This window comes from Arvicola amphibius, chromosome 8 (assembly GCF_903992535.2).
Source record: "Arvicola amphibius chromosome 8, mArvAmp1.2, whole genome shotgun sequence".
In the NCBI taxonomy this organism is placed as follows: domain Eukaryota; kingdom Metazoa; phylum Chordata; class Mammalia; order Rodentia; family Cricetidae; genus Arvicola; species Arvicola amphibius.
Genome location: NC_052054.1, coordinates 2197917 through 2217896, shown reverse-complemented (window position 1 = coordinate 2217896; position 19980 = coordinate 2197917). Strand labels below are relative to the sequence as shown.

Sequence of the window (19980 nt, the reverse complement as noted above, 5' to 3'; positions counted from 1 at the left end):
GGTGGGGAATAGGCTCATCTACCATAAACTCTCCTCCCCCTTCTTCTTTTATGATCTATTATAATCATGGAAAACAAAAGAGAAATGAAAAAGCAATAAAGAATGTGAAGTGGTTCACCTTGTCCAGGGAAACAAGGCTGCACCGCTGCCCAGACGGACTTGACAAGGCTCAGCCCAGCTGCAGCTCAGCCCTAAAGTTCAGTTCAACGACTCTAGCATGTGCTGTTTGCTGGGCTCATGACCACCCACATTTCAGAACTGTCCGGCATTCTCTCAAGTGAGCCTCCTGCAAAGCCTGGAAGGTTAGGGAAGAGCCACAGGGGAGAACAAAGGTAGCTTTGGAAGCGTCTGCGCCAATACACAGATTTATGTTCGTAAATATGAAAGAAATATCTGGTACACTGCTGTGGGAAATGCCAGCATGGAGCCACTGCCCAGATCTTGTCCCCATCATGCCCAAGTAAGCCTTTCCCACGTTCTTTAATTTAGAGGAATTGAGAGCAGTAACTACACACACGACAGGGATCACGTCACAGCAGCATACACAGGAGCTGCAGCATGCCCGTCAGATGTCAGCCCTGGAATATGTTAAGTTCTCTTTGCCAATACAAAAACAATCCTCAAAGGCAGTGAAACCTGACGTTCTGGGATAATCGCTCACATAAAGGGAAACCTTTTGTGGTTTCTAATTATAAAACTTGCTTTCTGAGCAAGGGGGATTTTTAGGAAGGCAGCTGCAGCCTTGCACCAGGGCCAGTATCTCCCATGCAAACTGTACAACACCACTGCGTTTAAAAAACCACTTTTCTTGCCATTTAAATTCCTCTTGATCCAGATTTCCATTTTCACTCTAAGGGATGGAAAGTATCAGTCATTAAATATCTGCAAGAAGATATTTTCCAACTACGTCAATTGCTTTTTATAAATTGATTCTAACTGTGGCCACAATAAATCTATTTGAACATATCTGATGTCTCTGTAGACACATGAGAAATGAATAATGACACTGGCCTTGTTCTGAAACAACTACTTAAAACATTAATATGTTAGAAAACATGGACCTCATGACCCATAAAGATCCCATAAAGATCAAGCACATTCACGCAGAAAGTATACATTGGAATGTTTTTAAGATAAGCAATGTTCTAGGCTCTGAGAGTTTGCAGTTGGGCCATGAAGAGTGGTCATGAGCAAATCAAACACAATCTGAAGTCCCACTGAAGATCAAGGATGCAGCAATACAGATTCTTCATTTCCTTTTATATCTTTGGATAAATGAAGCCAGTGTACATGGCTTAGTTTACATGCTAGGTACCTTAGGTCATGAAACATCCCCACTGAATATGTTATGCGAACACACAACAACAGACTGTGGCTTGTAGATTGGTGAATACAGACTTATTCACCACGTAATCCTAGTCCAGAGACATGATGCTAAACCTAACATACAGATATGAATTCTTGTCACAGAAAACTCCAGCTGCTGGGAAGGAAAAAAGAGGAAGGAAAGCAACAGAGAGAACAGGCAGAGGAATTAGCCCAAAGAATGGCCAACTTGGGTAATGGTGACCTAGAAACGGTATCTATGTACTAACACTAAGCCTGGAGTAGATAAACTGTGTCTTAGTAAAGGTACTGTAACATGGGCCCTCATCTTCTGTCAGCTGTCAATGTTGCTCAATTATTTATAAACAGAATGATGTAATCAGTATTTCTTCAAAATATATAGGGTTTGTAGTTAGAAAAAGATAAACATAAAGCAAGATATGAATTGACACAGTTGAATGCAGGTCTAGTCTCAGGATGCTGAGACAGACAAACTCCATGTCAAACCAACAGATTCATGTCCACAATGTCTCCCAGTAACCGTTCAGTGATCACATAAAGGAAGAAATTTCTGGCGACAGATTGCACTTCTCTCAATTCACTTCCATCACAGAAAGTCCACACTCCAATCCACAGTCCCAGAACTTGTTCAGCATCAAGCTTGGCCACACCCCCTCTACACTGTACCACTCAGAATCACCAGGCTTGGATTGTGCTAATTCATTTGCAGGAAGAGCATATATTTATTTGATATTTCTACTACTTTCTTTCTTCTTTTTTTATTAATTAAATATTTTCTTTGACAATTTCAGATTTCTATAAGATGGATACAGCTCTCCCTTCCCCCTCTCAACTCTGCCCATCCCTATCTACCCAACCCTTTCCTACAAATCTCTTTCACATATTCTTGCCTGTTGTGTTTCATTTTGTGACCCACACCTTTAACCCCAGCACTCAGGAGGCAAAGGCTGGTGGATCTCTGAGTCAATGTCAGCCTGGTCTACAGAGGAATTCCAGTACAACCAAGGTTACATTCTACCTTGAAAAACAAAAAGACAAGGGTTTCAAAAATAGCAATTATTAATATGTTCCAGGACCTTAAAGAGGATATGAATAAACTACTTAATGAGGTCTGTGTAGACACAAAGAGTGGAATGAAATAATGGGAACAGTTTAATACATGGAAGCAGGAACAGAATCACTGAAGGAAAGCCAAACTGAGAAAAAAATGGAAATGAAAGTTTTAAGAAGTCAAGCAGAAACCTTAGAGGTGAGCCTCACCAAGAGATAGACATGAAAGAGAGAGTCTCAGGTATTAAAGACAAGGTAGGTGTAATGGACATCTCAAAGAAAATGTTAAATCTAAGAAAAAGAAAGAAAGAAAGAAAGAAAGGAAGGAAGGAAGGAAGGAAGGAAGGAAGGAAGGAAGGAAGGAAGAAAATACAGGCACAAAACATCCAAGAAATCTTTGACATTAGGAAAAGACTAAATCTATGAATAACAGGAAAAGAAAAAAACTAAATCTATGAATAACAGGAAAAGAAGAAGAAACCCAAGTCAAAGGCAGAGGAAAAAAATATTATTAACAAAATTATGTAAAAACATTTCCCCAGCCTAAAGAAAGGAGTAGTCTATCAAGGTAATTAGAAACATACAGAATACTAAGTAGACAGGAACATAAAAGAAATTCCTCACAACACATAATAATAAAAATACTAAATATACAAACAAGGAAAGAATATTAAATGCTGTGAAGGAAAAAGACCAAGTAACGTTAAGAGCAGGTCATTTAGAATAATACCTGTCTTCTCAGTGAAGATTCCAGAAGCCATAAGGGCCTGGCTGGATGTTCTACAAACTCTGAGACACCACAGATTCCAGGCTAAACTATTATACCCAGCAAAATTATCAATACAATAGCTGTAAAAAGAAAAAAGATTCCACTATAAAACTGGAATTAAGCAATATCTACCTACCAATCCAACTCTATAGAAGGTACAAGAAGGAAAACTTCAGTCTGAAGAGGTTAAAGACACCAAAAAAGACACAAGAAATAAATAACCTGAGAATAGCAAATCAAAAGTGGGAGAAGCACTCATACCTTAACAACAAAATAACAGGATGCTTATTGATAACACTTGATATTAATGATCCAAAAATAGTGATTCTGCCTCCAGGAAACCTCAGAATGAAACTGGGAGTGAGAGCTGTCTGTTTTATAATCCTCTCTAGTGTTGGGATTAAAGGTGTGCACCACTACTGCCTGGTTTCTATGGAAAACAAGTGGGGGCTGGAGAAATGGCTCAGAGGTTAAGAACACTGCCTGCTCTTCCAAAGGTCCTGAGTTCAATTCCCAGCAACCACATGGTGGCTCACAACCATCTGTAATGGGCTCTGGTGCCCTCTTCTGGCCTGCAGGAACACATGTAGACAGAACACTGTATACTAAATAAATTAATATTAAAAAAGAAAGAAAACTAGTGTGGCTGCTGGGATTAAGGGTGAGTGTCACCACTGCCTGTTGCGGGAGCTCCTTCCGCTCCTTCAGCCAATAGCCGCTGAGATGCCAGCCCATTGGGGTGTGGTCTCTCTCTTTAAAAAAATGCGGCCACTTCCCTCTACTCTGGCTTCGGGCTCTGCTTCTGGCGACTAGGCTCCCTTCCTGATTGCGCAGAGGGATGTTGTCTGGAAAGGTGATCTGTAAGTTTTCTCCCCTTATAAACAACCATTCTATTAATCATAATTCCAAACTGGTGTGGGACTGTTTGTGATTTACACCTTCAACTGCCTGGTCTTGTAAGACTGAACAATGAGGCTGTTTTACTCTCTGAGCTTCAGGCAAACTGTATTTATTAAAATACAAATGAAATATCACTACAAACAATAGCCTGAGATGTTTGGGGTTTCCATAGTTTCCCTTCAGCTAATGACTCAACTAGATGTAATCCATTCCTGGCCCCGAATGTTTCAAATGGTGAAAGACATCCATCTGGGGCTCTGTCTTCCCCATTACTAGGTGACTCCATGTAGAGTTCTTTCATAATGTATGTATTTTAGGATGCTCACTGAGTTATACATATATATAAAACATCACACTATTTTATTAAATATCAAAATATCACAGCCAGTAACATCAACAAGGAAAAAAATTATAGCTATCAATTGATGCAGAAAGAGCATTTAGCAAAAACCAAGAAGTATTTGTGATTAACAGTTCCAGTAATTTCAGAAGAATAAACAGTTACTTCAACTTTAGAAAAAGCTTCAACAAAATATTCACACATAGTATCATGCTGGCTGGTATAAGTTCTTGAGAGAAATAAACAAATGTTTATTTCATTTCATAAGAAGTATAGCAGATTAGAAAGGAAAGACACCAGACATACATGGAAATGAGTATACAGGAATCCCTAAGAAGGCTTAAGGAACTAAGGCAAGAAGGGAAAAAAGCTTATAAGTCTAATAAATAAGTCATCAAGTCTGAAACTGTCACCATCACAGGAGGGTCACTCTTGCTTCTGAACACTAGCAAGGATTCTGCCATCACTCTTGAGGAAAGGATAGACTCTGTTACAACTTTTCACAAACCATAGAAGCACATGGCTCCCCAGGCAGACATCTCTCTGCTTCTCTCAGATCACTAAGGAAGAGGGCTGAAATATCCATCCTTCACCTAGACCAGGGCCACAGCCCTTTAATACAGTTCCTCATGCTATGGTGACCCTCAACTGTACAATTATTTTGCTGCTACTTCATACTGTAATTTTGCTACTGCTATGAACTGTAATGTAAATATCTGATATGCAAGATATATGATATGCAACCCTAAAAGAGGCTGCAACCCGCAGGCTGAGAATCGCTGATCTAGACTCTCTAAATGAGAGTTTCACATCAAGCATGGGAAGCAAGGCATATATTTTTCTGCACTCAGACCCTTGATCTTATTAAGAAGGTTCCATACCAAAAGTAAAGCTTACCATGTACCCAACAGGAATCTAAAAAAGAAATTCTGGTAAAACTCTCCATCTCTCTTGCCACGTGTCCAATAACAGCTGTAGAGCCACCAAGCAAGATATGTGCTTTGTTAAATAGGCCTCTGGATCTTCTGAGGTTGTGAAAGGAATCATTGGTTCCCTCAGTGCAAACACTTTGCATAGCTCCAATGACTGAAAGCAACGAGCTCCCAGGACAGCAGCCCTGACCTGAGCCTCAGTCTACAGTGGGCTCCTCAGTCACTGCGCTGGTTTGTGTTTGGATTCTGCACAGAGAGAAAGCTACAGCAGTGCAGAGACCATGTTTTTCCTGGGATGAAGGTCTGGGTGCCAGTTATTCCTGATTACATGCTGGCTTCAATACCAAGGCCACTGTCTACAGAGGGACCTTCTCAAGGTACAGGGCATTTAGCGAATACCAGACACACAGAGTCCTAGTCTGTGATACAGGCCTACAGGGGTTGGCTAGAAGGCAGGCTCAGGGCCTGTGATTCACTGAAACAATCGATTCCAAAAGAAGAAGACAGAGAACCCTTCCCTGCAGTGCACGTATTTCCTAGAGCTGGAGAAAGCAGGTCTCACTGTGGTGTGTGCAGCACACTGTCCTCCACCCCTGCACACTTCCAGGATCCCACCCAAAGTCAACCGAGTTAAACATCAATTGGAAATTAGAAGCTAAATTACCAAAAAGGAAAAAGGAAAAAAGAATGAGCAGGTAGTTGCTCCAAGGTTCAAAAACCCCACTCTTTACATTCAGGGCAACAGAAGTGCCTGCATGGTGCTTTCTAAAGCAACTTTACATATGAAGAAATTAACATGTCATTTCCTTCCAGGCGCTATAAAAACAGCGGCTGGGGGGCTGGCTCCACACCGTCTGTCCCCAGCCTGTTTTCCTTACTATCTCCACAAAGCTGCTGCTAGCCAAGATCTCTGGAAACCGCGGACCAGAGCCCCCATCCACACGGACTCTGTTCCAAGACCTCTAGGGGCTGCCTAAAGCCACAGCTAGCACAAAGCCTTGTAATTCGGGGCACACTTTCCATCTTAACTAAGCTTTTGGCCAGAGTTCTACAGTCTGAGGTACAGCAACAAAACCAGCACAAATTTCTTTTTCCTTCTTCCCAGTCTGATGGAGAGAAAAATCTGTTCTTATATAGATTTTAGCAATGTCAGCAGAAGCTTCGCCTTTGTCCTGTCAAGTCAAGGACTTACCCCACCTTCTCATGGAAAGGGAAATCTCTCTGGTCAGCTGGACTCCCACCATCAGTACTCTGGTACTTTGGGGCCACTATAAAGTCAAACAAGGGTCTCTTGAAACCAAGCACTGTGGAACCTCCACAAACTATATAACCGAAGTATCCAGTGAGTGGGTGGTGAACACAGAGCAGGCTCACTGGACAAAGGGTTGGCTAAGGTCCTGGGTAAAACAGAGTAAGGTGGCAAAGAATATTCAAAATGACAAAGAATTTAAACCTTGTAAATTATTCACTCCCGTAGTTTCCTATCTAATATTTTTGGATCACCAATGGGTAATTGAAGCTATAAATAATGGGTATATAAACTATAACTATGGGTAATAGGACCACACATTATCTACATAGCAGAGAGTGTGTGTGAACTCTGTGATAAATGCTAAATACAGCACATGAGAGCATGCCTCTTGACTCGCTGGGCTCCGAACCTTTCTGAAGCCTGCACACGCCACATGCTGAGGTGCCCAGGTCCTTAGACACAGCAGGGACACCAGTGTCAAGGTGAAGATTAAATACAAAAAGGGCTGTCTTCATCATCTATTAATTCAAAACGAAACCAGAGTTTTGGTGTGTGTCTCTTGGATAATGAACGATTTTTGCACTCTCTCTCTGAGGTACTCCAATATTAGCGGCTAACAAAGAATGTAAGGGAAAGATACAGACGTGAAAAAAGAAAATAATAGATGGTGGGCTTGTACACACGGGGACTTTGCTGGAGAAGGTGGGCGTGGTTGGGGGAGGGGATTGGTAAGCTATGGCGTGTGCCCCAGAACCTGAAGCAGGAGAGTTCGTGTCTGACAGGAGAGAGTGGATCTGGAGCAGAGTGAGGGCAGAGGAGCATAGGTGTCTGAAGACCACAGTGAGAAAGCAAGACGGCAGTGCCAGGAAGCCAAGAGGGCCTCCTAGGGAAGACATGGAAACAGTGTCTGCTACTGCAGGAAGCTTTACTTGGAGACAGAAGGGACACATCTCATGAAGCCATCAGGCAGAGGAATCCCAGTGACTTCACCTGTGCTCTGACACTTTCTTTAACCATGCATCTCCCCGTATGATGCTCTGTCATGAGCCTCAGAGCCAAATTGTACAGCTTTCTTGATTTCTCTTAAGTACCAACAGAGCCACGGCCATCTTTGGGGAAGGACTGTATAATAGCCCCCCACCCAGTTCATATGACCCCCGAGTTCAAACGCAACCTCTTAAGATAAGAAAGACTTAATATGAACTTGAGGTCTCTTCTGCTCCCTCCCCATCCTAATGGTCCTCAGAGCCAGAACAACTGACCTGCTGCATTGGAACTCATGACACTCTCCATGACTCTGTGTGGATCCATGTTATCTGTACTGACAATCTGGAAACCGTGTCCAAGACTGCATCTCAAGAAAAAAGTTTTGCCTCCCTTCTTACTGGAGTGAACCTCTAAATATTAGCCATACTTGGATCAGAAAGACTAGGAACATTTTCTAAAACCAGGGAGGGAATGGTTTTCATCAGGTTGGCAGCTTTCTGAGCAGAGATGTATAGAGATGTATAACAGAGACATTAGAGAGATGTCTATGTATGTCTCTATAACAATGCACCTTAGACTTATGGCTTCTGGGAACCCCAATCTCGTTCTATAAGTAGGAATGTGGGAGTTCTACTCTGTCCTAATAAACAGCTGAACAGACTCAACCCTGGTCCCTTTCTCTGCTCCCTGAGAGAAGACCCAGGACAAAGCAGTAACCCTGCTAGAGAAAGGAGGAAAGCAAGGAAACCCCCGCCTCCCAGATAGAGTGACTAAAACCAGTACCTTCAGGGACACCTGCACTGCCCTTCACAAAGGCCAAGCAGGACAAGTCAGAGACTGAAACCTCCAGGGGAGAAGCCCCACTGTGAGAGCCTCCATCTCCATGGGAACCACTGGGGTTGGGGGAGTTCTTTGTTCCTAAAACACCTAAGAGCATTTGTCCTCAGCAGGCCTGCCGTCAGGGAACAACCACCCACAGCCCCCCTCCTGCTGGGAACCTGTTAGAGCTTAAATAACCTGGAAAGGAAAATTGTACCTTCAATTAGCTAGCCTGTCCCATCTAGATGTAGGGTGTGAGAAGGCTGAGCCCAGGGACCAGGTTCATAAGATAAAAACCTCATCACAGGGATAGAGGAGCTTTCAGTGGTTCCTTCAACTTAAACATTATACATCTAAATTTTAACAAAAAAAATACAAATCATACAAAAGTCAAAAAGGAATTTCAACAAACGTATCAACAACAGAAGCAGATTCTACATGGTAGGGATATTGGAATGGAAACAAATTGAATTTTGAAAACTAAGATTAACATGCTAAGGGAGAGTCCAAGGAGTAAGGCAGCCAGCATGCCAGAATGCGTGGGCAGTTCAAGTAGAGCAATAGAATCAAGGAATATCCAAAAATAAATGCTGGAAAGCAAGACACTTAGGACAAAAGATCCAAAGAGTGTGGGAGAACATGAGCTGTGTGAACCCAGAAACAAGAGCCAGTGGGGTAAAAGGTATAAAAGGATGAACTGAATTTCTCTAAAGCAATGTCAGGAAGCTCAGAGAACTCATGCAGGATAAACACCAACAAAACTACAGCTAGGAGCAGCATTTACAAAATGAAGAAAAGTCAGAAAAAGAAAAATTCTCCAGAGAAACCGGAAAGAAACGTACCTGCAAAGAAAAAAGTAAGAATTCGAGCCAGTTCTCAGAAACTTTGCAAACATGGGGACCGTGACATGGAGAATTTCAGGTACTCAAGGGGAGAGGGAATCTCTCGTTTAGTACCTTGGGAAATTCTCTAAGAAAAAGTAAAACATCCTCAGCCCCCTAAAAAGAGAGAAAGAGGGGGATTTTGTTCCCGACAAAGCTTCTTCTCTAAAGCCTTCCCTGAAATCAGTTCTTTCAGCAGAAAGACAATTGGTTTAGAAATTCGGATTCATGTCAAGATGGGCATCCAGGAGAAGAAACTGGAGGCAAAACAAAAGTTCCAATAATTGACAGAACTAACCCCTCTCCCCACAAACAAAAAACCCACTTGATTTAAAAGAAGAGCAACTGTGCATTTGAAGGTGTCGGTGCAGATGCAACTGTGCATTTGAAGGTGTCGATGCAATGCAACTGTGCATTTGAAGGTGTCGGTGCAGATGCAACTGTGCATTTGAAGGTGTTGGTGCAATGCAACTGTCAGTGAAATAACGGGAAATGGGAGGGATGGAGTAGAATGTGGATGTTGCTATTGTGCACTCACAGGATCCATACATCAGCTTGCTAGTGTGCAAAACTCATTATAAATGTAAAATGAAAACTTTAGGATGAGCATCACAAGGCCAAAAGGAGTGAGAACTGAAAAGTTACAAGTTAAAGCTGATACACTAAGAAAGGAGAGAGGTGGAATCATGCTCAATCATCGCCACAAAAGTCAGAAAAAGAGGGAAAAAACACAAAAACTGGAACAAATAACAAACCATGACAAAAAGCTAAATGCATACTTTTTACAAGAAACCATATTTAAAGTACATACACATAGGTATTAAAAATCAATGGACTAAGAAATAGATGTGATGCCAGCACTAACCAAAACAACTCGGGAGCAGCTAATATGCTTCTCAGACACAAAGCATTTCAAAGCAAGAAAGTTCTCAGAGATGATATGAAGGGGAAGCCCAGCCAATCACCTTGTTTGTAAGGCGTGTCCCCCTTAGGCTAATATTTACTTATAAAATCTTGTGGGTGTGTGTCCGCCCTCTCTTTGTTTTCCTGCGCTCCTTGCTGGAACCTTGGATTTGTAAGTTCCCTTTTCTTTCCTTTATTAAAGCTAAATATTATATATTAAAGCTAGTCTGGTTAATCATAACTGCCCATCAATGGTCAAGGGATGCCTGACAGAGCCTCACACCATACGACACGACAGAAGACGGCTGGTGCCCCAGAGGACACAGACCGCCCGCCGGCTCAGCTGGAGCTGTGTCATTACACCACCAGAAACGGGCACGTGTAGCAGGCAGAACATCATAGACTCGGCTGAACTCAATAATACCATTAACCAACTGGATACAATTGACATTTATAGATTGCTTTATGCAACCACAAAATAACACACATTCTTCTCAAAGCTGCATGGGACACTGACCAAGACAGACAACATTCAGAACTATAAAACATTCCTTATTCAGTTTAAAAGGATAAAAGTCATACAATGCCTACTCATATACAATGAGGTTAAACTGGAGATCAGTAACAGAAATATAACCCAGAATAAATAACACACTTTACAGGGGAAAAAAAAAGCTCCTAAGAAAATTTAAAATATCTTGAATTACATAAATTAAATTATTTATTAAAAGTTGTAGAATGCCATGAAAGCAATGCACAAAGGGAAATTAATAGTACTGAATGCAAATATAAGAAAAGAATAAAGACCTACTCAATCCCAGATTCCACCTTAGAAATTTGACAAAGGACATAAAATTAAATCCAGTATGAGTAGACAAAAAGAAATAAAACCACAACAGAATCAACACATGCAAAGGCAGAAAGTCAATGAAGAAAACCAGTAAAACCATTTTGAAATGATAAATAAAATTGACAAGCCACTGACTAAATTATGAAAAATCAACACAAAAAGAGAGAACACATGATTATTATAAGAAACCAAGAGGTGGCATTACTACAGATCCTGTGGATATTGAGAATAATGAAAGAATGCTACAAACAACTTTACGATCATAGTCCTACTACCCTTCTTTCACACAGAAAGAAGAAGGAAATGCAACTAAGCTTATGATTCTTTTAAAAAATTGAATCAATAATTAATCATCTAAAACACAGAGGACCAGATTTCTACGGACACTAGAAAGTTCTAGCAAACACCCAAGGAAGCACTTATGTTAATTCTCTATGATTTCTCTGGTGGACTAGCAACAAAAAGAATGATCAGGAACTCATTCTGTGGGACCAGGATTTACAAAGCCAAAGATCAGCATAAACAGCAACGTCACAGGGAAGAGAATCCAGACCGATCACTACCGGTCATAAACAGGCATAAAGGTCTGCAGCAAACATTAAGTCCAATGTAACACTGTACGAAAAGGATGATACATTTCAAACAAGCAGGATTTTGTAGTTATGCAGCTAGTTTAACATTCGAAAATCAACATAATCCATCATGCCAACGGTTTTTTTAAAAAGAAAAGAAAAATTGTAAGATTACATCAGTGATTGAAAAAAATCATTTGAGGAAATCTGACACCCACTAATTAAAAAAAAAAAAACTTAGCAAACAGGAATAAAGGGAACCTTCCTTAACTCCATAAATAGCATCAAAAAACAGACACTGTGGGACCTTTCCCATCAAGATCAGGAGAAACCAGGGCATCTCTTCTCACTGTTCTTCGCTGTATGAAGATAGGTTTACCAGGTAATACATGAAATAGAGGCCTAGACTGGGCAGAACACAGTACTCAGGGAGAGGCGCTTTGCTGTAGTCTCTCTGTGCCGTGAGAATTTCAGTGGCCCTCAGCCACAGCCAGCAAGCAGCTGGGCCTTCAATCCTATAAACACAAACAATTAAAATGCACCAACAGCTTGGTGAACATGAAGGCAGACAGAATTAAAGCTACGGGAGTCCACAGCCCTGCTGATACCTTGCTCGTGCTTAGTGAGTCCAGAGTTGATGAGCAGAGTCTCATCCAGATTCTCCCTAAGCCATGATGGAGGGAGAGCAGAGGTGTCGCTGGGTGTCATAAGCAATTAGGTTCCTATAATGTCATTATACAGGAAGAGATACCAGTACATTTGATCATTTCACAGATCAAAATATAAGTTAAAAATCTAATTTTCCTGGAAGAAGATAGGAGGTGATCTTTGCAGCCTTTGGGTCAGCAAAGACTTCTTAGACAATCTGTAGAAAATACTAGCCATGAATGTAAAATTTTGATTTTCCTCAAAATTAAAAACTTCTACTCACTAAAGGATACAATTATATTCTTAAAAAGTAAGCCAGAGATTTTGTGAAATTATTTATACTATACAAGTATATGTACACACACACACACACATCGCACATGGCCAGGATATATAAGACATTTTTCAAAGTTCTACAACTCAATAACAAAAAGTTAAAAGTAAGTCTATGAATATATGAAAAAAAGTGGTTTAGTATCACTGTAAAATAAAAGCAAATTAAACAGTGCTATGCATCTACTTCATTGGCTAAAGTTTAAAAGACTAACAAAATTAAAAACAGCCAAGAGTATGGAGATTGGAACCTCACTCAGACCTGTTGGGTATCACCTTGTATGACCATTTCCTTGAAAGTGGCTACATAATACCCTGAGATTGAACAAGCATGCAATTCAGGCAAGGAAGAGAAGGCATGCATCCACACCAATGTTATACAAGAACGTTCATGATAGCTTTTACGTAATCACCAAAATGGAGAATGAATGTTAAAAACATGAAGAATATCAAATAGCTCATGTCACCATGTTTCCCACATGGTCTGGAATTTCTAGGGTCAAGCAGGGAAGTAAACCTGCACACACACTCAACACTTATAGGAGAAGCTGCCTCCTTTTGCAGTCAATGGTCATGAGCAGAGAGCCACAATTGGACCATGTGAAGAAAGTGGAAGACTTGGGAGCACACAGCCCTAAATAGGATCTGGGTAGAAGAGGAGGCAGAAAGGTAACAGGCAAAGGTGGTGGATGACCAAGGAGACAGCATCTTCCAGACACATAGGACTGATGCACAAACTCACAGATGGTGTCAGTAGGCACAAGACCCTAACAGAAATCAGTACAGATGCCTTATGAATGTCTATCATGGCAAAGAAGAACATACTTCTTAACAAAGCCTCAACTCATAAATAGGACATAGCAACTGTAAGTCCAATAGAGTAGTGTCGCTTCTAAATACAAGAAACTAGCAAAGTCATAGAAAAAGGGAAGAGAGGGCCATCTACACACACATCAAAAAGTGACAATTGCTCAAGTAGATGCAACTGCAGAAAGCAAAGGAATTGGCCAAACCAACCCTAACTCCAATGCACAGGATCAGTCAGGGCCCAGAAAGGAACTGTGAGTAACCAGCAGCACCAGCAGGTTAGTGTTGCAGAGTTCCGGCAACCACATGGTAAGCGGCACTGATTTATGTCACATGACAGGACGTCTAGAGTCAAAGCCAAACATGTGCCAGGAACACCAGCAGGCCCTGAACCACAGCAATTCAGTGTCAAAGACCAGCATGGGTTAACAGAACGCTGCTGCACACAGGCCAGGCTGAAGCACATGTAACGCGATTCCTTCTCGGAATCAAAGCTTGGGTTATAAAAAGACAGGATAAAGCTGACGATCCTGAAGACTCAGTCAGCAGACACAGAACACCCTTAAGTCTTCCACATTGTCCATTGCATCCATGTGTCTACACAGCTGGTTTGAAACTTTATTCCCTCCTGGCCTTCGGTCATTAAGACAGTGTCTTTACAAACTCTGTGGCTCCCTTCGTGCACCCAAATTCTTTCCACACCTGTCTCCTGCTTGCTTTCTGAGTTCTGTCTACAGTGTCTGTGTTTGGCTTACACAGAACTGTATCTGCCTTTGGGTGCATGTGACTTTCTATAATGCAGTAAGGGTAAACATACTGAATGATAAAGACCTTAAGAAATCTTTATTTCTCTTTCTCTCAATAAGTTTACTACCAAGTTTCCTCTCCTGGTACCCAAAACTATCATATAATCTTTTCCTCATTTTGATTTTTTTTTTTTTGAGACAGGATCACATAAAGCCCAGGCTGACCCCGAAATGGATATGTAGCTCAGGATGATCCTTCTGCATCGATCTCTGGAGCACTGGGACCACAGGTACCGGGAGAGCTGCATGCACTCTTTAATACCATATTCATCAAAATACCATCAGACAGTGTGAACTGTAGAGGCCCTGGTCACACTGGGAGACTGTACCTGAGGAGCTGCTGGGTTGAAGGCCACCTCGGTGACTGTGTCTGTGTGTCCTGCGAGACGGTAGAGGAAGCCGCTGGAGCCCATTTCATACACGTAGGCCTAGCAGACAAGACAAGCAGACGTCGGGGCTGACGGGACTGGAGGTCACTAACTGTTAAAATCTCAGCTCCTTCACACTATGTGTGTAGCTCTCAAACCATATTATACTACGTGTTCCCACTTCTTAGTCTCCCACTTTAGAAGTCTTTCTAGGCAGGAGTAATTTCTTATATGAAACTCAGAGCCTGATGTACACCAGGTGCTCGGTATATCTGTATACGGGTCAGACCTGAGGCCCAAACCCATTTCTACAGTGAAGGAGGAGAGACAAAACCTACACTTGTTAGATATGTATATTTACTAAGCATCTGCTATATACCAGGCAAAGGGAATAGATTACTTTTCACTTTGACAAATGTCCAAGTCCTTATTATATTAAAAAGAAAAGAAAAAAGGAAAGAAAAATGGAAGGAAGGAGGGAGGGAGGAGGGAGAGAGAGAGGGAAGGAGGGAGGGAGGGAGGAAGGGACAGAGAGAGAGAGAGAGAGAGAGAGAGAGAGGAGAGGAGAGGAGAGGAGAGGAGAGGAGAGGAGAGGAGAGGAGAGGAGAGGAGAGGAGAGGAGAGAAGAGAAGAGAAGCCCGCTTTGCTGACTCAGCCTCCAGAGACCCCTTGCACACTTTTCAGGCAGTTTGCGGATGTTCTTTCATACACCATAGTAGTATTTTCCATGAAATATTCTAAAACAACGGCTCTCAACCTTTCTAATGCTGTGACCTTCATGCTGGTTGATCCCCAACCATAAAATTATTTTTGTGGCTACTCATAGCTATAATTTTGCTTACTGTTTGAAACCCTAATTGTAAATACTGCTATGCAGGATATCTGCCGAGCAGCCCCCAAAGGAGTCATGAGCAGTGGCTGAATAAAACCCCCACTGCTCTGAATACTGTTGAACGAGGAGCCGATGGCTATGGCTTTCATTCCAGTTGACAAAGGAATTACCAAAGCACTCCTCCCTCGTGTTGGCAGTGAAAACGGTTATGATGCTTTAAGTGCCAAACACTCATTTTTGTAAAAAGCTGAAGGCTGTGATCTATAATACCACATGCAAGCCAACCAGTGAGCTCTCAGAACACACTTTCCTTAGGTTGTTACCTGAATGCAAAGTGTCAGTTACAGGAGCCGGTGGGTAATGATGGCAGACAAATCGGAAGTGGAGTCAATGGTGTTCAAGTCTTCAGAGCTTTGTAAACCTTGCAACTGCTTCTAAAAATGAAGTTTATCAGCATTCCCCGAAGAAACCAAGCAGTTGTGTTCACCATGAATAAGGCCACACATCATTTAAAGTCTTGTCTTTTCGAAGCTATTTCGTCATTCTAGGATTTTGTTGACTTGCCAGTCTTCTTAATTTTGCTCCTCTAGAGAAGGATCAGCTGACCGTGTGAGCATCTTGCTATCCTGATGCCCTGCTTGTTAAGAGGGGTCTTATCTTCTCCCATGGACCCTGAGCCTCCTTTCCAGACACTATGCTTGCAAGGACTGGGGCAGAACAAGGAGCGCTGGGGCTCTTCTCTGTCCTCCAGCAGCACCAATATGAATCCCTCAGTCAGACCCAGGCCCTTGCTTGGGCACCACCATTTTTGTGGCCTCGTGTGACTCTCAAAATGGATTTTATGAAGACAGTTTATAAAAGACAAGCACTCAATTCTTTCAGTGAACTTTTCAGATGGACAGAGGGATTTGAGACCACACGGTGGAGGAAGGGAGAAGGAGCCAGCACAGTTTCCAGCCGGGGAGCACAGGACTCACAAGAGGCTGGTCTCCCTCTCAGGGCTTAGCCCCAGCTATGTGGCAGTGTGTTCCACAGTGCTGGGACTCTCCGGGACCTCTGTGGCCCCGTCTGCAGGTGGTGTGGATTGCTGGCATGGAGCGGAAATGTGGCGAGGAGGAGAAGCACCGCAATGGAGATTACGGGGCCTTACCACACATGAGCTGCAGTGTGTGGATTAGTGCCATTACCCTGTCATGCCCACACCACACATTACGGGCATTCGGGAGAGCGTGCCTAGTGCCTGGATGGCTAATAAGTGAAGAAATCAGTGATGGACGGAAGTGTGACTGTGTTCAGTAAAACAGAAGCCTCTTGTGGCCACCTGTGGAGTTCTAGGAGTTCTAATGCTGGGTAAGTCTCTTAAAATACTGTCAGGCTTGAAATAGATCTTATTTTATCAACAAGGTCTATTTGATAACACCACGTAGAAATCCTATACTTAGAGAACGCACACATACATACATGTCTGTCCTCTGCACCACAGCCCACGAGCCTTCCGCAAGGACTGAACGCAACTCCGCAAGGGTAGCAGCGGTGTGGATGCCCTTCAAAGCAGCGCACACACCTGCGAGGCAGAAAATGACTGTGACATCTTAAGACACATCAGAAGACATCAACATGTTTTCCTTCACAAAATGAACAAGCTAATAGCAAAAAAAAAAAAAAAAAAAAAAAAAAAAAAAAAACCTTTCTTTGATGTCTGTGTGTACTGTTGAGACTCAAACCCATGGCTTTTTTTCAGGCTAGACAAAAATTCTACCACTGAACTACATTCTTGAAAAAAAAAATCTCCGTATTGAGAATTATTAAATGGTAGGTAATTAAGGAGACCTTTAAAATAATTCAAACTCTTTTCAAAATCATAAATTCCCAAAGATAACAAAACTAAGAGCAGATGAACCTTTACATATGAGAAATATTAAATAAGCACTTTCTATTGGTTATTATACATTCTTTAAACAAATCTTCTAAAATCATAAATTATGGAAGGAGATAGCCCATAGCCTTGGGGGGTGTAGCAATCTAGTAAGAGGGTTGAGTTTCATAATCACTTATCAAGTGCTACATAAAACTTGCCCATGGGAAAAAAAGACAATGATTTATGCAATTTTATTAAGCAGGAATCTTCAGCACCTTTTCGAAGTAGTCAGGATCTTCCTTAAAAAGGCATTGAAAAGCATGACCTGCACCTAGTGGGTACCCTGGGGCATGTCAAGACCAAACAGGTCCCTGAATTGTAGGCGAGATCTCATCTCACTTAACCCACACGATGCAGAGTGGGGCTTTTCTGTTTCTTCTACAGGCAAAGAACAAGGCACAGCGCTAGTTGTTTCTCTGCGAATATCTGACACTATGAAAATATGTTAACACTGGGCTCTCATGACTATATATGTAATTACCAGAAGATAAAGGTTAATGCTTAAATAGAAATGCCTTTATAAGAGGCAGATCAAACAGCCTAAGGAAAAGTACCATCAGTGTGGCTCCAAGGGGCTATGTGAGCCCAGTGCTAGTGTCCAGTATAAGCAAGACACATGTGACAGGAAAGAGAAAAACCCTTCTCTGGGTAGCTGCACTATGGTGCACATACCATTTCTCACAGCTCTGACCCTCGGGAGCCACGTGTGACTGGCCCTTGGAGAACAGAGGAGAACCTGTGGTCTCACCATCCCCAAGTGTCTGCACTGATTCTGTGCACAAGCCAGTCCGCTCCAGAGCATGGCTACACTATTCATGGCCTTGTATTATCTGCGACCAGGATCAGGCTGCGTTCCCAGCACAGCTCCAGCTTCCTTTGGGGCAGTGCTCTGATGCAGGCTGGCCTTACCTCAGAGTCCTCAAGTCCCACAGCCGAACCCCATCGCCGGTAGCTGTGGTCAGGAAAAGGTTATACGCCAGGGACTGCTGGGCGGCAAATGATGATCCCTGTTCAGTGGGGAAGCAAAGTCAGCAAGAGCTTTCAAAAACATTTAACTGTCGAGTGGTAGCACACGCCTTTAATCCCAGCACTCGGGAGGCAAGGCAGGCGGATCTCTGTGAGTTCAAGGCCAGCCTGGTCTATGGTCTACAAGCTCTAAAGCTACAGAGAAACCCTGTTTCAAAAACATGTGTGTGTGTGTGTGTGTGTGTGTGTGTGTGTGTGTACATATGTAATTATTACATAACTTACTTAATTTGTTAGGGGATACACGCCACAGCATAAACTTGCAGGAGCTGCTTCTCCCTCTCTGCCATGAGGGACCTGGGGCTCAGACTCATATCAGCCTCGGCTTAGCCATCTCGCAGACCCCAGGATGAATCTGTAAAGGCTGACAGCAGCTAACAATGCTGGAATCTAGAGCCAGAAGCCAACACAACCTTTCTTAAATGTATGGCTGTAGAGTGGGACTCTAAGCCTCCATGAATAGCATAGCAACCTATGTAGATAACAGACTGCACATTACACAGGGCCTCTGAAGACGGCCTGATGATGTCATAGCATATTAACCTAGGTAAGTGCACTCTGTGGCCAATGATGTAACTCTCAGAACACAACCTCAGGTTAAACAACATCAGCGAGCATTATAACTAGGCAAATACACTCTAAGCTTAACAGTTAATGTCTGTTTGCTCCGCACTCAATGCCGTTGAGAGCCACAGAACTGGAAAGTAGCAACATATAAAAAGACTAGCACATTTACACACCAGTGTTTGTGTCTCAGTAGTGACCATAATTCAACAAATGATCTGGAATGGGAAGCACGCCTTAATGACACAGAGTTATTTTCCAGTTATCACCCTCTAAGACACCGAGTGGGGAGCCTTGGTGATAAATCACATAAGGTCCTATGGGCCTCAGGACCCCGCATGTCACCGGGAGCAAATGCTCTGCAAGCCTCGGCTGTGACATCCAAGGACTCTGATGGTCCCCCCCCCCCCCCCGGAGAAGAACGGCTGTGTAAAACAGCTGAATACCATCGGAGGGACCATTTGGCTCAAATCGTTCCTTAAACACACTATAATTCATAAGAATTCCAATCTCTTGCTATGTCAAGATTACCTGAAATGTTATGACAAACTTGATATAAGATGGGCCTAGAAGCCATTCTTCATTTACAAGCAGGAAATAAAGACTCAGTTTAATTCCAGTGATAATAAGCCACACTCTAAGGATTAGCTGCCAGACAGCATGCTACACACTTCTTTAGCTCTTTGTCCTTTTAGCAAACAAACTATTCAGTCCCCATCTATCGTTAAGAAAGCCGATACTTGGTGGTCTATTCACTGCCTCGCAGCTGTGAAACTCAAGCTGGATGAACCCTGAGTTATCTGGCAGGAGAGTCTCAACTGCAGGATTGCCCAGGACAGGGACATCAGACTGTGGACAAGCTGGTGGAACCGGTCAGCAGACTGTAGTTCTATGGGCAAAGCTAGTGCTGGCGCAGGCAGGCAGCAGACTCCTGATGCAGTCAGTGTGTCCTCAGACAACGCATAAGACCTGAAGACGACACTCCCTCCCAAGCACACTCAGACAGAAGCAGGCTCTCTAATATAAATAGTATTGTGTCTGCATCAACATAAAGTAGTTCTGAGATTTGCTATTCT

At 42.6% G+C, this 19980-nt stretch overlaps 1 protein-coding gene across 1 annotated transcript in view; it reads right to left on the bottom strand.

Annotated features, from left to right (window-relative positions):
• Positions 1 to 19980, bottom strand: part of Wdr27 (WD repeat domain 27) — a 90981-nt gene that overhangs the window by 15319 nt on the left and 55682 nt on the right. Inside the window, exons 23-25 of the mRNA XM_038338438.1 lie at positions 18224 to 18321; positions 16858 to 16960; positions 14526 to 14624 (exon numbers count right to left, since the gene is read on the bottom strand). Of these exons, the coding sequence (XP_038194366.1) occupies positions 14526 to 14624; positions 16858 to 16960; positions 18224 to 18321 (300 nt within the window). The remainder of the gene's footprint in view (positions 1 to 14525; positions 14625 to 16857; positions 16961 to 18223; positions 18322 to 19980) is intronic.